Below are 19,526 nucleotides of genomic sequence, written 5' to 3' on the forward strand. Positions count from 1 at the left end.
AGGAAACCAGTTTGTTTCTCCTTCAGTAGTTGCTGTAAACTGTGACTCTTAAGTCAGAAACCTTTGTAAATTTGATCCAGTCATCTTGTGCCACCTGCAACATGTGAAAGTATCTGGAGAAGGATGATCAAGCAGCACCATTCTAAACTGCACAAGAATAACCTCAGCAAACCTATGAACAGGGACCATTAAACCTCTTTTTTCAGTCTTTTCCTCTGCCCATTAGCATGTATATTAATAATATCCCTGATTCTTTTTCCCCCGTCTGTATGTGCATACACAGGACGTGTTTATAACAGGACTAGAGTTTTAACTAATAGAGTTAAGTGCCCAAATCATAACTGTTTACTGTGGTGCAAGTTTATTTATTTGTAATAAATAGTAATTCTTCTATAGAATAGAAACCTGGCTTTGAGATTTCCAACAACCTGGGTTTAAAAGACAGGAAAATTATACAGTTCTAGATACATCTTAAAATCTTTAACTTTAATGGTAGCTCTGGGAATATCAAAGCTTTATTATAAGTGTGCTACCCTAATGAGGTGTAACAATACTCCAACCCAGAGAAATATTCACTCCTATCTCAACTCTTTAAAATTTCTTACTAAACTGACTGTTTAGTTTTTCTTTCCGAACTGCCGAGTTTTCTTTCCAGTTCTGCTAGCTTGATTTCCAAAACGGAGCACTTTATTCTTCTGCTTGCATCCATCAGAATGTGGATGACCCCTACTGGACAAGTTTGTGTTCCTTCTTTTCTGCTGCCTATTTTAATTAATTATTTTGTATACATGTCGGCAAGGAGGAAATAGTTTATACTTTATTACTGTGGACACTCCGCGGCCTCCAACCTCATTGGGAAGGACCCTTTCAGGTCCTCCTTACCACCCCAACTGCTGCTAAGGTTGCTGAGCATTCCACCTGGGTTCTTGCAAGGGGGGAGATGATGAAGATCGAACTTGCCCTGCTGTGTGGACTTGCCATTGCCAGCACTGGTGCACAAGAAGAGACAGTTTACCTGTGCAATCCTGAGCAACCAGAGATTGTGTACCAACTATGCCAAAAAAAAATCTTTGCGTGCCAAGAGGCTGAACGTTACTAAGAATGGCTGTTGCAGTGGTCAACTGCATCAAAAAGATTGAAGAGTCCATTGACAGAACAAGTCTAAATGGTCTTTACCCTCTCAAAGTGTCATGTGTCAGTTTGATTCCAGTTGTGCTATGGACAACCCTGGTAAGCCTTGCCCCCATTCAAATAGGTCAAGCCGCAAAAGAGAAGATAAGGAAATGTTATTTTTCCACTAAACATTCGTTTCTCCAAAGTCACGATAGAATATTTGGTTTCAGCAAAAAACTCTTTCACCCTTTTCCCCTCCAGAATCCCAATGAAGGAGCATGGAATGCTTCTAAAGCATTTACTGGACACAACATTTCTTTTGAATATTACTGGGTTGGGAACACGGTTTTTACAGAGAGAGAAGTTGAGGACTTCTGGGATTGGGAACCCTGCTTTTAATGGGAGAGAAGGGCAGGAACCTCCTCAGAGTCTAAAACCCTGATTTGGTTGGATCGGCATTGTCTAGATTAATACTTTCTTTCTCATCGAGAAATTTAGGTATCATGATATTTTATACCGAAGGTTTTGAAGGTGGAGGTAGGGGAGATTGGGGCTTTGGCTCATGGTACAACTGCCTGTTCAATATGGCAATGTAGGCTGCTATTGTTTTAGTTGGTCTTTTTTGTTGGCATTGCTATTGTTAAGTGTATTATTGTTAAACTATTAGCGTCAATTAACAGCATTGGTTTCATCCAGAAAATGCTTCTTCTCCATTTAGATGAAGATGAGGAAGCGCCATTGCCTGTCCCTAGTCCCTCAGTTGGGTTAATCTGATCTGTGCCCTCACATTTATAGTGTGGTCATGGAATGACCAAAAGGGGAAGATGAGGATCTAAAATCTGGATTTATGCTGTTGTCAGGAGCAACAAATCTATGCAAGCTTTTATTAATAACAAAAGAATTTTTAATATAAAATAACATAACAAAATGGCTTCAGGATTAAGACTGTGCTAAAATGGTTGAAGGCTGCATTCCTGCACTGGCTGAATTAAAAGATAAAGCAGACAATGAAGTCTTTATAAAATGAACCATAAGACATTAACTGACCACTCTGACTAACCTTGAACTTGCAAGCATGAAACATAACATGTGTGAGACAATACTGTTTCCCAGAAAATATCATTGGATTAACCTGCTGTCCATTATGTCACCTTATTACCTTGATTAGTTTTCCTTTGCAGTTAAAGTTATCCTGTATCTTAAGAAACATATAAAAATGGCTTATTGTTCAAATTCAATGGCGCAGAGGAACACAGAAGCTGTAAATCTCTGTTGCTGGACAAACCTGTGAACCTTGCTAAAATAGACCGTACTCCTGGTGATTCTTTTGACCGCTCTCGGAGCTGAGAGGCCGCTTTTGGGGGGTGGGTGCGAGATCTTCACTATGAAAATCCAAATTCGACAAATAAATGATATCTTATACCCCTTTATTAGACAAACGTGCTCAAATTGCTGCTACACCACAATGTTACGTTTCAAAAGTACTCAAACCCCTCAAATGTTGTTTAAAAAAGTGCGACACGGGCTTTCTTTATTTTCTGTCTTCCATAAGAAAATTGTTTTTGGTACACAAATCATATAGAGATTTGCTACCCAAAGATCATAGTTACAATCCTAGTTGATGTTACTACTGGGAAAGTCAGATCCCAGAATGAAGTCTAGCTTTATAGATTTTTTTTCTGTTAATTTAACATGGCTGTCTTTCACTGAACATAATCATGCAATGCTGCAGATTTAGTATCACGATAAAACACAAGTTTATTATGCAAATGAAAACAAATGTAAAATATAGCAAGCTAAGTATAACTTTGGAAGACTTTAAAATATATAAAACAAAATTCCATGTACTCCCAAACATCATTAGTTTACACTTAATAAATATCCATATATTCCTATCCTATCAAATTTACATGTTTGACATAACTGCTTCTCAATCAGTTCTGGTCCCATGAGTGGAGAGGTTTTTTTTTCATGACATTCAGAGATCTTAGGTTTTCTCAGCTTTAGATAACCAATGCAGGTTTTTAACCAAATGCTCCTGGTCAGGAAATTTCAAGCAACATTTTTTATTGAGGTAACTTCTTCCCCTAACAACTCTGAGAAAATACACCTTCATCTGACTTCAGTCAGATCTCCTTAAACTGCCCAAAACCATTCCAATCTTTGAGCTTTCCCCAAGCTAAAACTAATTCACAATTATACTAAACACAAAAGGTGGCTAATATCTTACAATACTTTTTCTCTTCCCATCATGGGCGGATGATAGAAGCACAATCATGATAAACATCCATGTTGGTACTTCAAATATCACAACCTTCATGGCTATCTACCATAGAAACAGAGGATAGGAATAGGAGTAGGCCATTCAACCCCTGGCGTCTGCTCCACTATTCAACATGATCATGGATTATCATCCAACTCTGTATTCTAATAGAGAGTCAGAGTCATACAACAAAGAAACAGGCCATTTGGTTCAACTTGTTCATGCTCAGATTTTCTGAACAAGGTCCATTGGCCTGCATCTGGCCCATATCCCTCTAAACCTCTTATCCATCTATCTATCCTAATGTCTTTTAAAATGTTGTAACATAACCTGCACCTACCACTTCCTCTCGCAGCTCATTCCATATACGAACCACACTGTCAAAAATGTGTCTCTCAGGTCCTTTTTAAATCTTTCCCCTCTCACTTTAAAAACTTATGCCCACTTTTGAACTTCCCCACCCTGAGGAAATGACCTTGGCTATTCACCTCATCTATGCCCCTCAGGATTTTATAAAGCTCTAGAAAGGTCACCACTTCAGCCTCATATGCTCCAGGGAGAAGAGTCCTAGCTTGTCAGAGATGTATAGCATGAAACAGACCCTTCGATCCAACTTGCCCATGCTGACCAGATATCCTAAATTAATCTAGTTCCATTTGCCAGCACTTGGCCCATACCTTGCTAAATCTTTCCTTTTATGTACCCACCCAGATGCCTTTTAAATGTTGGAATTGTACCAGCCTCCACCATTTCCTCTGGCAGCTCATTCCATACACATACCACTCTTTGCTTGAAAAAGTTGCCTCTTAGGTCCCTTTTAAATCTTTCCGCTCTCACCATAAACCTATACCATCTAGTTCTGGACTCCCCCATCCTGGGGAATATACCTTGTGTATTTACCCTACCTATGCCTCTCATGATTTTACAAGCCTCCATAAGGTCAACCCTCAGACTCCAATGCTCCAGGGAAAACAGCTCCAGTCTATTCAGCCTCTCCCTAAAGCTCAAACCCTCCAACCCTGTTAACATCCTTATAAGTCTTTTCTGAATCCTTTCAAGTTTCATAGGAGAGAGACCAGCATTGTGCACAATATTCCAACAGTGGCTTAACCAATATCCTTAGCCGCAGCATTACGTCCCAACTTCTATACTCAATGCTCTGACCAATAAAGGAAAGCATACTAAATGCCTTCGTCATTATCCTATTTAGCTGTGACTCCACTTTCAAGGAACAATGAACCTGCACTCCAAGGTTGCTTTGTTCAGCAACACTCCCCAGGACCTTACCATTAAGTGCATAAGTCTTGCCCTGATTTACCATTCCAAAATGCAGCACCTCATATTTATCTAAATTAAACTCCATCTGCCACTTCTCAGCCTATTTGCCCATCTGATCAGATTGCATTGTACTCTGAAGTAACCTTCTTTGTTGTCTACTACCCACCTTCAATTTTGGTGTTATCTGCAAACTTATGAACTATACCTGCTCTGTTCATATCCAAATCATTTACATAAATGAAGAAAAGCAGTGGACCCAGCACCGGTCCTTGTGGCACACCACTGGTCACAGGTCTCCAGTCTGAAAAGCAATCCTCCATCATCACCCTCTGTCTTCGACCTTTGAGTCAGTTCTGTATCCAAGTGGCTAGTTCTCCCTACATTCCATGTGATCTAACCTTGCTAACCAGTCTACCTTGAGGAACCTTGTCAAATGCCTTACTAAAGCTATCCTTGTGACTCAAACTCTCTCATTTTGGTAACATCCTTGTAAATCTTTTTTTGCATCCTTTCCAGTTTAATGACATCCTTCCTCTCACAGCGCAAACAGAATTGTACACAGTACTTCAAAATGTGGCCTTGCCAAAGTCTTGAACATCTGCAATATGATGTCCCAAATAATCCTACCCTCCCGCTCCATATCTCTTGATCCCTTTTGCTACAAGACCTATATTTACCTTCTTTTGAAAATAATGTTTTGGTCTCAACCACTTTGTGGCAGTGAATTCACTGGTGAAGAAATTTCCACTTATCTCAGTCCTAAAAGTTTTAACCCTTAACCTTAAACTATGACCCCTGGTTGTGTACTAACCCCCGCATTCACCATCAGAAACATCATTTCTGCATCTAAGTTTAGACTTGTTATAATTTTATAGATTTCTAGGAGATCGACCCTCATTCTTCACGATTCACTTGCTCCTCATTCATCAGATCCGCCCCTCTAGAAATCAATTGGATTAACCCATGCTGCTTTGCTTCAAATAGCAAGAGCATCCTTCCTCAGATAAAAGTGAGCAAACCTACAACAATATTCTTGTTGTGGCCTCAACAATTCCCTATATAATTGCACTAAAATATCCTTGCTCTTGTACTCTAACGCATTTACTATGAAGGCCTGCATACAGTTTGGCTTCTTTACTGCCTCTTGCACCTGCACGCTTATTTTAAATGACTGGTGTGTGAGAACACCAGGTCTCATTGAACATTCCCCTCTCTCAATTTACAGCCATTTAAATAATAATCTGCTTCCCTGGTTTTGCTACCAAAGTGAATAATCTTACACTTATTCACATACTGCAACTGCCATTACATTTGCCCATTTTCTCAGCCTGTCCAAATCACACTGCAACACCTCTGCATCCTCCTCACAGTCCATCCTTCCACTCAGCTTTGTATCACCCACAAACTTTGAGATGTTACATTAAATGCCCTCATCTAAAATTATTGACAAATATTATGAATAGCTGGGGTCCTAGTACAGACGAGAGTGCAGTATCCTGCAGTACCCAACTTGTCACTGCCTCCCATTCAGAAAAAGACCCATTTATTCCTATTCTTTGTTTCCTGTCTGTTAACCAATACACCATCCCCAGTCCCAATCCCAGCAGGAGCTGGAAAGGAGGTTAATCTGGATGTCTTTTTTGACTGAAAGATGTGACGGGAAACTGGGGCCATCTGTACTGTGAATCTGCATTTTTAATGTTTAATACATACAATGAAACTTCAGAGTTTAAATTGATGTGCCAATTATTTTGCATATACATCAACTGCAGTCATCCACCAGGATCTTCATATCCTGCTTCAAGATTTATACGCAAATAAAAGGCAGGAAATAGAAAGGTCCATTTCAAACTTGCAATCCCACAAAACTCAGCTGGACAAACCAGCAAGGAAGAAAGAGGCAAAAAAACAAACAAGTTGTGTTTAGATACTACATTTAGATCAAAATCTAGGTCTGGTGTTAAGAATAAAACATTGAGGATAAACAATATAAATCAGTGCTGTACAGGATTAAGAAACATTATGGTCACACAAATTAGATCAAATGTTACAAAAAAAAAATTAGGCATTAAAAGGCCAAAGTACATACTTGCCCAGAGTTCCACAATGATTGCATGCAGGTGCAGCAGGCAAAGGAGGCAAAATAGTATGTTGGCATCCATGATGAAGGACTAGAGTATGGGAGCAGGGATATTTTGCTGCAAGTGCACAGGGATAGCGGGTTTTGAAAAGATTTGTGGCTCAGGTTGAGATTCTAGATGCGGGTTTGCTTGCTAAGCTGGAAGGTTCGTTTTCAGACGTTTCATCACCATACTCGGTAACACAATCAGTGAACCTCTGATGAAGTGCAGATGTTACGTCCCACTTTCTATTTATGCGTTTAGTTTTCTTTGGGTGTTTGGTGATGCCATTTTCTGTTCTTTTTCTCAGAGTATGGTAGATGGCATCCAAATTTAAGTGTTTGTTGATAGAGGTCCGTTTGGAAAACCACGCCTCTAGGAATTCTCATGTGTATCTCTGTTTGGCTTGTCCTAGGATGAATGTATTCTCCCAGTCAAAGTGGTATCCTTCCTTGGTTGTATGTAACGATACTAGTGATAGTGGCTCATGTCATTTTGTGGCTAGTTGATGTTCATGTATCCTGGTGGATAGTCTTCTGCCTGTTTGTCCAATGTATTGTTGTTACAGTCCTTATTGTTGTAACAGTCCTTGCTAGGTATTTTGTAAATGGTGTTTGTTTTGCTTGTTGTCTGTATAGTGTCTTTTAAGTTCATTAGCTGCTTTTAAGTATGTTGGTGGGTTTGTGGGCTACCATGATGCCAAGAGGTCTGAGTAGTCTGGCAGTCATTTCCAAAATGTCTTTGATGTAGGGTAAAGTGTCTAGGTTTCTGGGTGCATTTTGTCTGCTTGTTGGGTTGTTGCTGAGAAATCGGCATACTGTGTTTATTGGGTAACCCTTCTTGAAAATGCTGTAAAGGTGATTTTCTTCTGCTCTTTGTAATTCCTCAGTGCTGCAGTGTGCGGTGGCTCATTGAAATAACGTCCTAATGCAGCTTTGTTTGTGGTTGTTGGGATGATTGCTTCTGTAGTTCAGTATTTGGTCTGTATGTGCTGTTTTCCTGTAGATATTGGTTTGAAGTTCCCCAATGACTGTTCGCTCTACTGCAACATCTAGGAATGACAGTTTGTTGTTGTTTTCTTTCTCTTTTGTGATTATTATGCCAGTAATTATATTATTGATGGTCTTTTAGGTTTCTTCTAAATTGTTTCGTTTAGTGATAACAAAGTTGTCATCCAGGTAGTGGACCCAAAGTTTAGGTTGGATAGTTGGGAGAGCTGTTTGTTCGAGTCCCTGCATTACTGCTTCTGCCAGGAACCCTAATATCACTGATCCCATCGGTGTTCCAATGCGAACAAGGGTGTTAGGTCAAAGGAGACCATTATTTCATCCTCTTCTATCTTGCATCCTGCAGACAAAGGATGCTTGACAGTCATCTTAAACAAATCAGACTACTACGAGAAAGCGAACACATTGCTTGCAGATACCAACACTTACCAACAAGTGGCAATAGACCTGTCCCCACAACTGGAGAACCGAATCACAGCCTTACCTCACAAAATTTAAGAAATCAAGAGAATTAAACAAGATAGACTTATAAAAAATGAAACCAGATGAATCCAACATACCACAGGTCTTTGGACCAGCCAAAATTCACAAACCAGAAGCCCCCCCTCAGACACACAGTCTCACTATCTGAAATACCAATGCACAGACTTGCCAAGGAATTCCACAAAAGACTAAAACACTCAGTAGAGGACTCACACCACTCCATTCACTCCACCCAAGAATTCCTGAACACCAAAGACACCAAAATAATGATCTTCTTTGACATAACAGCCCTGTTCACATCCAACATCATCAACTTGGCCAAAGAAATACTGACTACACTATTAGAAGAACCAAAGACACAGACACCAGACACTGCCAACTTCATCAGCAAAGGCAAACATCATCAAACTAGTAAATCTAAGCCTCAGCACACACTTCATCTTCAATAACAAAACCTACAAGCAAATCAACGGAACACCCAAGGGATCACTGATATCAGGGTTTCTAGCAGAAGCAGTAAATGCAGAGACTCAAACAAACAGCTCTCCCAACCTTAGGGTCCACTACGTGGATGACAACTTTGTTATCACTAAACAAAGCAAATTAGAGGAAACCTTTGAGACCATCAATAACATCCTTGCTGGCATAAAATTCACTAAAGAGAGGGAAAAAAACAACAAACTGTCATTCCTAGATGTCACAGTAGAGCAAACAGTCATTGGGGAACTTCAAACCAACATCTACAGGAAAACAACACATACAGACCAAATACTGAACTACAGGAGCAATCAACCCAACACTCACAAACGAAGCTGCATTAGGACATTATTTCAATGAGCCACCACACACTGAGGCACTGAGGAACTACAAAGAGCAGAAGAAAATCACCTAAATATCATTTTCAAGAAGAAAGGGTACCCAATAAACAGTCCGCTGATTTCTCAGCAACAAACCCAACAAGTAGACAAAATGCACCCAGGAACCCTAGCTACTTTACCTTACATCAAAGACATCTCAGAAATGACTGCCAGAATACTCAGACTTCCTGGTGTCATGGTAGCCCAAAAACCCACCAACACACTTAAACAGAAGCTAACAAACTTAAAAAGACCCTCTCCAGCCAACAAGCAAAACAAACTCCATTTTCAAAATACCTTATAAGAATTGTAGTAAACACTGCATTGGGCAAACAGGCAGAAAACTAGCCACCAGGATACATAAACATCAACTAGCCACAAAATGACATGAACCTCTATTACTAGTATCCTTACATACAGCCAAGGAAGGATATCACTTTGACTGGGACAACACATCCATCCTAGGACAAGCCAAACAGAGACGCGCATGAGAATTCCGAGAGGCATGGCATTCTAACTGGAACTCTATCGACACGTAGATTTGGACCCCCTCTATCATACTGAGAAAAAGAAACGGAAATGATGTCACCAAACATCTAAAGAAAACTGAAGACATAAATAGAAAGTGGGACATAACACCAGTGCTTCACCAGCGGCTCACTGATTATGTTACCAAGTATGGTGACAAAACATCTGAAACTGAATCTTCCAGCTCAGCCAAACAGAGACACGCATGGGAATTCCTAGAGGAATGGCATTCTAACCAGTACTCTATTGACAATTGTATCCAGTTCTGGTTGCCCTACTATAGGGAAGATACAGAGGCTTTGGAGAGGGTGCAAAGAAGGTTTACCATGATGCTGCCTGGACTGGAGGGCTTGCCTTATGAAGAAAGGTTGAATAAGCTTGGACTTTTCTCTCTGGAGAGAAGGAGGATGAGAGGAGATCTGATCGAGGTGTACAAAATAATGAGATGAATAGATACAGTCAATAGCCAGAGACTTTTCCCCTGGGCAGGATTGACTGATATGAGAAGTCATAGCTTGAAGATATTAGGAGGAAGGTATAAAGGAGACGTCAGAGGTAGGTTCTTTATGCAGAGAGTTGTGAACGCATGGAATGCGTTGCCAGCTGTAGTGGTGGAAGCAGAGTCATTGGGGACATTTAAGCGACTGCTGGACATGCACATGGATAGCAGTGAGTTGAGGGATGCGTAGCTTAAGTTACTATATTTTACATTAGGATTAAATCACGGCACAACATTGTGTTCTGTTCTGTGCTGCACTTTTCTATGTTCTATGACATGTAGATTTGGACCCCCTCGACCATACTGAGGAAAATAAATAGAAATGACGTCACCAAACACCCAAAGAAAACTGAAGACATAAATTGAAAGTGGGACATAACACCAATGCTTCACCGGAGGCTCACTGATTATGTTACTAAGTATTAGATTAGATTAGATTACTTACAGTGTGGAAACAGGCCCTTCAGCCCAACAAGTCCACACCGACCCACCGAAGCGTAACACACCCAGACCCATTCCCTTACATTTACCCCTTCACCTAACACTACGGGCAATTTAGCATGGCCAATTCACCTAACGTGCACATTTTTGGTTTGTGGGAGGAAACCGGAGCACCCGGAGGAAACCTACGCAGACACGGGGAGAATGTGCAAACTCCACACAATCACTTGAGGCGGGAATTGAACCTGGGTCTCTGGCGCTGTGAGGCAGCAGTGCTAACCACTGTGCCACCGTGCTGCCCAAAGATTGTATGGTGACACAACATCTGAAACCGAACCTTCCAGCTCAGCGAGCAAACTCACATCCATTGTACAGGGACTTGGTGAAACCACACCTGGACTACTGTGTGCAGTTTTGATCTCCATATCTAAGGAAGGATATTCTGGATGTTAAGGGATGTAAAGGTGTACCAGACACTTTCCTGGGATTGCAGGATTGAAGTATGAAGAGAGACTGGATCAGTTAGGATGACATTCACTGGAGTTTGGAAGAATGGTTATGGAGGAGATCTGAAAAACGTACAAAATCTTAACAGAACTAAACAACAGGTTAAACGTAGGATGGATGTTCCCAATTGTTCAGGGAGTCTAGAACAAGGGGTTACAGTTAAAGGACACAGGGTAGGCCATTTAGGACTGATATTGAGAAATCTTTTCACCCAGAGAATGCCACAGAAATTGGTTGAAGCCAAAACATGGTGTGCTATCAAGGAGGACTTTAATATCGTTTTTAGCACTAAAAACAGGGATCAAAGGGTAAGGGGAAAAAGCAGGAACAAGATTCCAATATGGATGATCAGCATGATCATGCTGAATGGCAGAGCAGACTTGAGGGGCCAAATAGCCTACTCCTGCTCAGTTTTCTGTTCCTATTGTTAGATAGCCTATAGTGTGGAAACAGGCCCTTCAGCCCAACAAGTCCACACCAACCCTCCAAAGAATAACCCACACAGACGCACTTCCCTCTGACAAATGCACTTAACACTATGGGCAATTTAGCATGGCCAATTCACCTCACCTGCACATCTTTGGACTGTGGGTGGAAACCAGAGTGCCCGGAGGAAACCCACACAGACACAGGGAGAATGTGCAATATCCACATAGACTTTCGCCCTAGGCTGGAATCGAACCTGGGGGTCTCTGGCACTGTAAGGCAGCAGTACTAACCACTGAGCCATCATGCCACAATGCCAAAAACATAATTGCACTATTTTTAATGCCCTGTTCACATGCCAAAAACATAATTGCAGTATTATTTTCCCAAAAACATGCATTTTATAACGCAGCTTTAAGTTATATTACATTAATGAACAGAAAGTAATGTTTGGAGTCAGATGGGCTAGTAGTTCATAAGCAGGGACGAAACAATAATTGCTGGAATAACTTAGTATGTCTGGCAGCATCCACGGAGAGAGAGCAGAATTATGGTTTGTCTCCAGGGACTATTGATCGAAAGTGTTCTTGAGAAGGGTCTATGGACCCAAAATGTTGATTCTCTTTCTCTTCAGATGTTGCCAGACCAGAGTTATTCTCGCAATTTGTTTTTGGTTGATTTCCAGCATCCACAGCTCTTTAGTTGTTTTCAAAACCAGGGATCACTGTGCGTTTTACAGCAAAGTTACATGTTTGACATGCCCATCCTGATCAATTATATTAAACAAAACCATCATGGAAAACATTTACAAAACAATAGAAAATGAATTATTTCAATTGGACCAGGAAAATAGATTGACAACAACTTGGCATACGGAAAAGTCTACCTCAGCAATAATCCTGGGTGATGGATAAACTCTGAAATGAAACTACATGAAGAGGTCAAATTTACCAAATTTCTTTATTTCCAGCCATCCAGTTCTCCAAACTCTAAACCACGATGGTGCATTATAAACCCTACTTTGGAGGGAAATTGCAAAGGGCAAAACAAAAAGTAAATATAACTACATACCGTACTAGAGAAACTCAGCAGGTTTAGCGACTGCTGGTTCTGCACAGAGAGAAAAACACAAGAGTTAACGTTGAGACTAATAGGACTCTTTTTGAGAAATGAATTCATACTGGACTTGAAACAACAACTTAATTGATGCTGTCAGACCTGCTGCGTTCCTTCAACACTTTTTTTTCAGATCAACAGCATTCATAGTACGTGCTCTCATTTAACAGAATTAGTAGAGCGCTGGTGGGGTGGTGGAAGGTATGACATTCAGTCCGTTACGTCTGCATTAACACTCGCAATGGTCAAATTGCTCAGTTCCATTCTCCCACCCATTCATCATACCTTCAGATTATCACATTAATTCCTTTTTTAATGCTCTAACTAAACCTGCCTCCAGCACACTCACAGGGAGTGCATTTCCAGACCTTGTGCTTAATGTATTTTTGCTTCTTTTACAAGTAACTTCAAAACCTGTGCACATCTTTTTAGGGAAGCAACTGAATCATATATTGATTAGGGGAGATTTTAAACGTAGTCAACCCCATCCAGTCACAGAGTTAAAAACCGAGCGTACAGGAGGAGTACAATAGTTTACCTGACTAACGATATTGTTGTCGAGACTGTCGCGTGGCTGGAACTGCCAGCCTCGGGTGCACGAGACCGTGCCGTTGGGCAGTGGCCGGCTCGTGCCGACCGTTAACGGATATCGGTACAACCGGCAGCGGCTCCAACTGGCGGGAAAAGGCTCGCTGCCGCTTCGCAGTGGCAGGCTGTAGTTGAGAAGAAGAGAGCCCGACAGGTTTCTGAGGGCAAGGGGCAAGAGCTGCGGGTCAGGCCGGCAGTGGTGGCTGGGGGTCCGGCTGAGGAAGACATCGCTGAAGAAGCTGAAAGCCAGCAGCAAGTTCGGGAGACAGACGACGGCCACCAGCCGCTTCTGATAACGGCCGAAACCTCCGAGCTGCGGGATGACAAGGTCGAAGTCCATCTCCACCGCGTCGGTCACTCCCCGTCCAACTATTTTCCTCGGGAAAAGGAGATTCACACCCCCAGTCCGTGAGTCACCGACCGCTGACGAATCACCTGCCTTCTAAAAGGCAGCTGAAATATCATTGTTAGTTTAAAAAAGTATTTGGCTGGGGGGAGGATGAAATCTAATCTCCGTGTATTACTACCGAAGTTGTCGCGGTCTGCGTCAAATCCGAGAGTTGGGAGGAGAGCAATTCCCATTCAACCGGACAATATGAAATCGCAACACAGTTAAAAGAACATCACTATGACGGGAACAGGCCCTTCGGCCCACCAAGTCTGCATTTCCCAGCATTTGACCTTGTAAATGATGGCTTTTCAAGGTGATCATATAAATACTTTTAAATGTTGTGAGGGATTGTACCTGTGCCACCCTTTAGATAGTGAGTTGCAGATGGCCGCCACAATCATGTTGCCTCCATACCTCCTGCAACTTACCTTACAACTGTGTCCCTCAGTTATTAACCCTTTTACTAAGGGGAAATGTTCCTACCTATCTATCTATGCCCTTCGTTACTGTCGACCTCAATCAGGTCTCACTCAGCCTTGTTTGTTTTAATGAAAATAACCCCAGGCTATTTCAAGAATAGCTGAAATGCTCCAGCTTGGGCACTGTGCTGATGAATCTTCTCTGCACTCCTGTAGTGTCCTAACATCCTTCCTATAGTGTGGTGATCAGAATACACAGGTTGTGGTCTAACTAAAATCCTATGTACAGTATTATAACCTCTCTGCTCTTATATTCAAACTATTGACTAAGAAACACATATATCCTGTATAAAAACCAAAAAGAAAACTGGATGCTGTAAACCAGACACACAAATTGGAATTGCTGGAACCGCTCAGCAAGTTTGGCAGCATCTGTACAGAGAAACCAGAGTTTCAGGTCAACTGATTTCTCTCCACACATGCTGCCAGACCTGCTGAGCTTTTCCTGCAATTTCTATTTTTGTTATATCCTATGTGCCTTTTTAAACACCTTATGCATCTGAACTGTTGCCTCCATGGACCTATATATGTATTTAATATTCTTTAACGATACTTGAACATTATAGATATTTTCTAATCAACCTCTTCAAAGATGTTTTCACATACTTCAGGAGCAGGTGGGACTTGAACCCATGCTTCCTGGTTTAGGGGTAAAGACACTGCCACTGTGCTCCTTATAGATCTTTGTGCATGACTGACATGCACACCAAGACCTCTCTTATCCTCTAACTTATATATCCAGTGGGAAATTATTCAACCTCTGCCAACTTCAAGCCAAAACCAAAGTCACTCCAACCAGTGTCATCGAGCTGCAGTGTGCAGATGATGCTTGCATATGTGCATTCTTAGAAGATTTACTCCAGACCATCGTCAGCACCTTTACGGAGGCATATGACAGCACGGATCTCACCCTGAACATCTGTAAGACGAACGTCCTCCACCAACCTGGCGAACATTGTGGAGCGAATCCCTGATCAAAGTCCACAGTGTGGTCTTAGAGAATGTTGACCACTTCTAATAGCTCTGAAGTGTCCTGTTGGCCAAAGCAGCTAATGATGAAGAGATCCAGCATCACCTCTAATATGCTAGCACAAGCTTTGGCCACCTGAGGAAAAGGGTGTTCAAGGATAACAACTCAGATCAGACACCAAGATCATTGTTTACAGAACAATGGTGGTTCCTGTCCCCTGTACCTCAAGGCACTGGAACAGTACCATCAACATTCCTGCGCAAGATCCTGTGTATCCACTGGGGAGAAAGACACACCAGTGTGCTCGACCAAGCCAACATCCCCAGCATCAAGGTGCTAAGTACCCTTGATCAACTGCGATGGACTGGGTACATTGTCTGCATGAACAACACAGGACTCCCGAAGCAGGTGCTCTACTTTCAGTTCTGAAATGGCAGTCGAGCCCCAGGTAGATAGGAAGCACTTCAGTGATACCCTCAAGGCCTCACTGGTGAAGTGCAGCATTCCCACAGACACCTGAGAATCACTGGTCCAAGACTATGCAAAGTGGAAGAGGAGCATCAGGAAAGCATCAAGCACTTTGAGACTTGTCATCAGGGAAAAAGTAGAAGCCAAGCAGAAATAGCCATAAGGAGAGTGCTGTGACTCCAAGGCCCCACCTGCCTTTTCCTGTGACCACCTTCTGCTCCAAGTGTAACAGCTGTATTGCTCTGTGCAGTCATCACTGGACTCACCTTAAAATGGAAGAGAGTCATTCTAGTCAACAAGGGACCACCAATGACTGACATACACACCAAGGCCTTTCTTATCCTCTGTACACCCTAGGGTCCTACCTTCATCATGTACTCCTTTGTTTGTTAGTCCTCCTGAAATATATCACCTCGCACTTTACTGGATTATAATCCATTTCCCACTGTTTTGCTCATCCTGTCTATATCATTCCTGTAATCTAAGATTTCCTCCACATATTTGCCACACCGGCAATGTTTGGGTCATCTGCAAACGTACTGATTAAACCTCCGACATTCATGTCTTGATTAATGAACACTGCAAACAGCAAAGGAACCAACACTGACCTCTGCACCAAACTCATTTTACTAATCATCTACATTGCGCCTATTGCGTCTCTCATAACCGATTCTAACCTCATCTTACACTGTTCCCAGTACACACCACTCAGTGGATATTTGCCAGAAGACTGACATCTCTTGGGGCTGTGCCATATTTAAAGGCACCCAGACAGAATTGGCAATCTGCTGTTGCCTATTCACCAGCAGTGTAATGGCTCAGCAGCCACATAGCTATTCTGCTCATTGCGCATATCCAACATGACTGACACTCCCTCTCACATGCAATCCCATTCTCTCACCTGAGTAGCTGTTTACTCAGCACATGAGTCAGAATCAGACAGGAGGATTGTGATATACTCAAACAAATTACAGTTGAGAGGGAGGAGGTATTGGTGGTTTAAAAGTGATAAATCCAGAGACCCAGGTAAGATGTATCCCAGCTCCCACCCAGTTTTTGACATTAATTTGGTTGAATAAATGAGCAGTGTCTTTGCCATGTATACAGTTGGCATTTGCTGTAGACATTAGATTGACATGTCGGTTGCTAACATAAATGCAACCCCCTGCAACCCACCACAAACACAATGACAAGCAGCTTGTCATTGCCTTTGCACAAAAGAACACTTGCTTAGGGCAATACTGATGGCTCATTGGTGCCAAAGACCAACATGCATAGCAAGACAAGGCAAGGCATTTGCGTGGATGCAGCAAGTATGCAGAAAGGCGCTAAGTGTGCAAGTGCTAAGACAGCAAATGAGCGGCTGGGTCCAGACAGTGTGCTGACTGCCTGTATTTGTAGCAGCTTTCAATGCTAGTTGTTGGTTTGCTCTGCAATACAAATCTGTATTTCCTAAACAGTCTGGAAGTGGATCAATGAAGTGCCATGATGGTTGTGAGGAATTGGGAAATGTCAGATGCCAGTGCCCGTGGATGAGGGGTGCATGCTCCCGTGACCATGGATAATGTCTTCAGACATGGAGAGCCTCCTAGCCAACCAGAAGCTAAATTCACGAGATATCTGTTTCTGACTTTCATGACAATAATTCTCAACATCTTGCTTTTTTGGAGCATTTAAAATTGGATGCTAAATATTAATGAAGCAAGTCCACTTTGGCCAGAAGGTAGCTGAGAATGTGATAGGTGGATGAAGTAAGGAGTGAAGGTGATAGGTCGGAGAAGAGAGTGGAGCGGATAGGTGGCAAGGAAGATGAACAGGTAGGACAGGTCAAGAGGGTGGTGCCAAGTTGGAAGGTTGGATCTGGGGTAAGAGATAAGGTGGGGGGAGGGAAAATGATGAAATCCACATTGATCACGTGTCGTTGAAGTTGTCCCAAGATGGAAGATGAGGCGTTCTTCCTCCAAGCATCGAGTGGTAAGGGTTTGGTGGTGGAGGCAGTCCAGGACTTACATGTCCTTGGTGGAGTGGGATGGGGCTTTAGAGTGTTTGGCCACGGGGCGGTTGGTCCTGGAGATGTTCTCTGAAGTGTTCCACAAGTTAGCGTCCTGTCTCCCCAATGCAGAGGAGAGTACATCAGGTGCAACAGATACAGTAGATGATGTGTCTGGAAGTGCAGGTAAATCTGTAACGCATATGGAAGGCTCCTTTGGGGCCTTGGATGGAGGCAAGGGGGGAAGTGAGGGCACAGGTTTTCTAATTCTTGCAGTGGCAGGGGAAGGTGCCAGGAGGGGAGGGTGGGTTGCTGGGAGGCGTGGACCTAACAAGGGAGTCACAGAGGGAATGGTCTTTATAGAATCCAGATAGGGGTGGGGAGGGAAATATATCCCTGGTGATGGGATCTGTTTGTTGGTGCCAGAAATGGTCTTTACGGAACACAGATAGGGGTGGGAGGGAACTCTTGGCAGATGGAATGTGGGAAAATGAGAGGTAATGCATTTTGGTAGGAAGAAATGAAGTGTTCAATATTATTTAAATGGAGAAAGTCTGCAGAAAGCTATAGCACAGACTGGTTTGGGGGTACTTGTGCGTAAATCACAAAAAGTTAAGTATTAGGGGAGGCAAATGGAATGTTTGTCATTATTTCCAAAAGAATGGAGTATAAAAATAGGGAATTCTTGTTAAAACTATACAAGGCCAGACCACAGATGGAAGACCATGAACAGTTTTGAGATCCCAATCTAAGGAAAAATATTCTGACATTGGAGGGTGCAGTCCAGAGCAGATTCTCGAGACTTCCAGATCTCCAACATCCTCAGTTCTTTGTTTTCTCTCAAGGCTGATCCTCATATGAAGGGATGGTCTTACAAGAAAACATTGAGTAGGTTGGGCCTGTCCTCATTTGAGTTTAGAAAAAATGAAAGGAGACTTCATTGAAATATGAGATTTCTCAGGTACTTGACAGGGTATTTGTGGAAAGATCGTTGTCTATTGTGGGAAAGTCATGGATCATAAGGTATAATTTCAAAATAAGGCGTTTCATTTTTCAGACAGATAAAGATGAATTTCTTCTGAGGGTAGTGAATTTATGGATTTTTTTTACTGCAAATAGCTGTACAGGCTAGGTCATTGAGCATATTCAAGGCTGAGATTGACAGAAATGTCGTTAGTACCAGTGTTAATCATATCGTCTGACTGTTCCCCCTCCCCCATTCAGTGATACTCTTGATCCCGGATGCAGAGAGGCAACACACCATCTTGAAATCATGTCCACAGCTGCAGAAGTGCCTGTCTGCACACATCATTCAGTTTCTTACTGCCTTTTCTACTCTCCCTTTGTGCAGTTGGGCTTTGACTGCACTCTGTAGAGGAACCATTGCTCTGACTGTTTCTCAACACTGCAAAACAGCGATGGTGAGATGAACTCTAGGGCTTTCTGACTACTTGTCTGCTTCCCTTTGGTCATCACCAATTCCTTTCCCGACTGCACATCCTTAAGATGTGGGTGACTACATCTTAAAAAATGTTCTCCATGTATCTCAGCCTCACGGATGTACTGCAGCACATTCCAGGCAATGCTCAATCTGGTCAAGCTGGCATCACTTCCTGCAGATGTGGTCATCCACACTGCCAGGAAAATCTAACAAACTGCAGGATGGGCATTACCTGGATTGGGCTGCCCTGCCATATCTTAAGTATTTTCTCTTGACCAAAATTAAAAACAAGTAGAAAACGATTTACATTTCTTGTACTATTAACTATATTGTAGATTAATAGAAAATAGAAATTCTTCACCCTTACTGATCTTCCTGTCCTGTGTTTATAAATTCTTTGTGCTAGTTTAGAAGTTTATATTTTACAAAATTACTGGGATTGAAACACAGTCCCTAAAAACAACTGCTGAATACCAAATCAACTCATGACTTTGTGGTGAGATCACTTCTTTTCAACCCAAACACATCAGGACAGGGTCACGCTGAGGACTAACAAGAGAA

The 19,526-nt window shown here is 42.2% G+C and overlaps 1 protein-coding gene across 2 annotated transcripts in view; it reads right to left on the minus strand.

Moving 5' to 3' along the window:
• slc22a31 (solute carrier family 22 member 31) overlaps window positions 1-14,174 on the minus strand; it is a 60,491-nt gene extending 46,317 nt beyond the window's left edge. The window contains exons 1-2 of one of the 2 annotated variants that reach the window (XM_043706778.1): window positions 13,177-14,174; window positions 12,594-12,632 (exon numbers count right to left, since the gene is read on the minus strand). In XM_043706778.1, the coding sequence (XP_043562713.1) occupies window positions 12,594-12,632; window positions 13,177-13,566 (429 nt within the window). In that variant the 5' untranslated portion in view covers window positions 13,567-14,174. The remainder of the gene's footprint in view (window positions 1-12,593; window positions 12,633-13,176) is intronic. The other variant, XM_043706779.1, reaches the window with a different exon arrangement.
• Window positions 14,175-19,526: the final 5,352 nt, after the last annotated feature.

The sequence above is a fragment of the Chiloscyllium plagiosum genome, chromosome 17, assembly GCF_004010195.1.
Source record: "Chiloscyllium plagiosum isolate BGI_BamShark_2017 chromosome 17, ASM401019v2, whole genome shotgun sequence".
In the NCBI taxonomy this organism is placed as follows: domain Eukaryota; kingdom Metazoa; phylum Chordata; class Chondrichthyes; order Orectolobiformes; family Hemiscylliidae; genus Chiloscyllium; species Chiloscyllium plagiosum.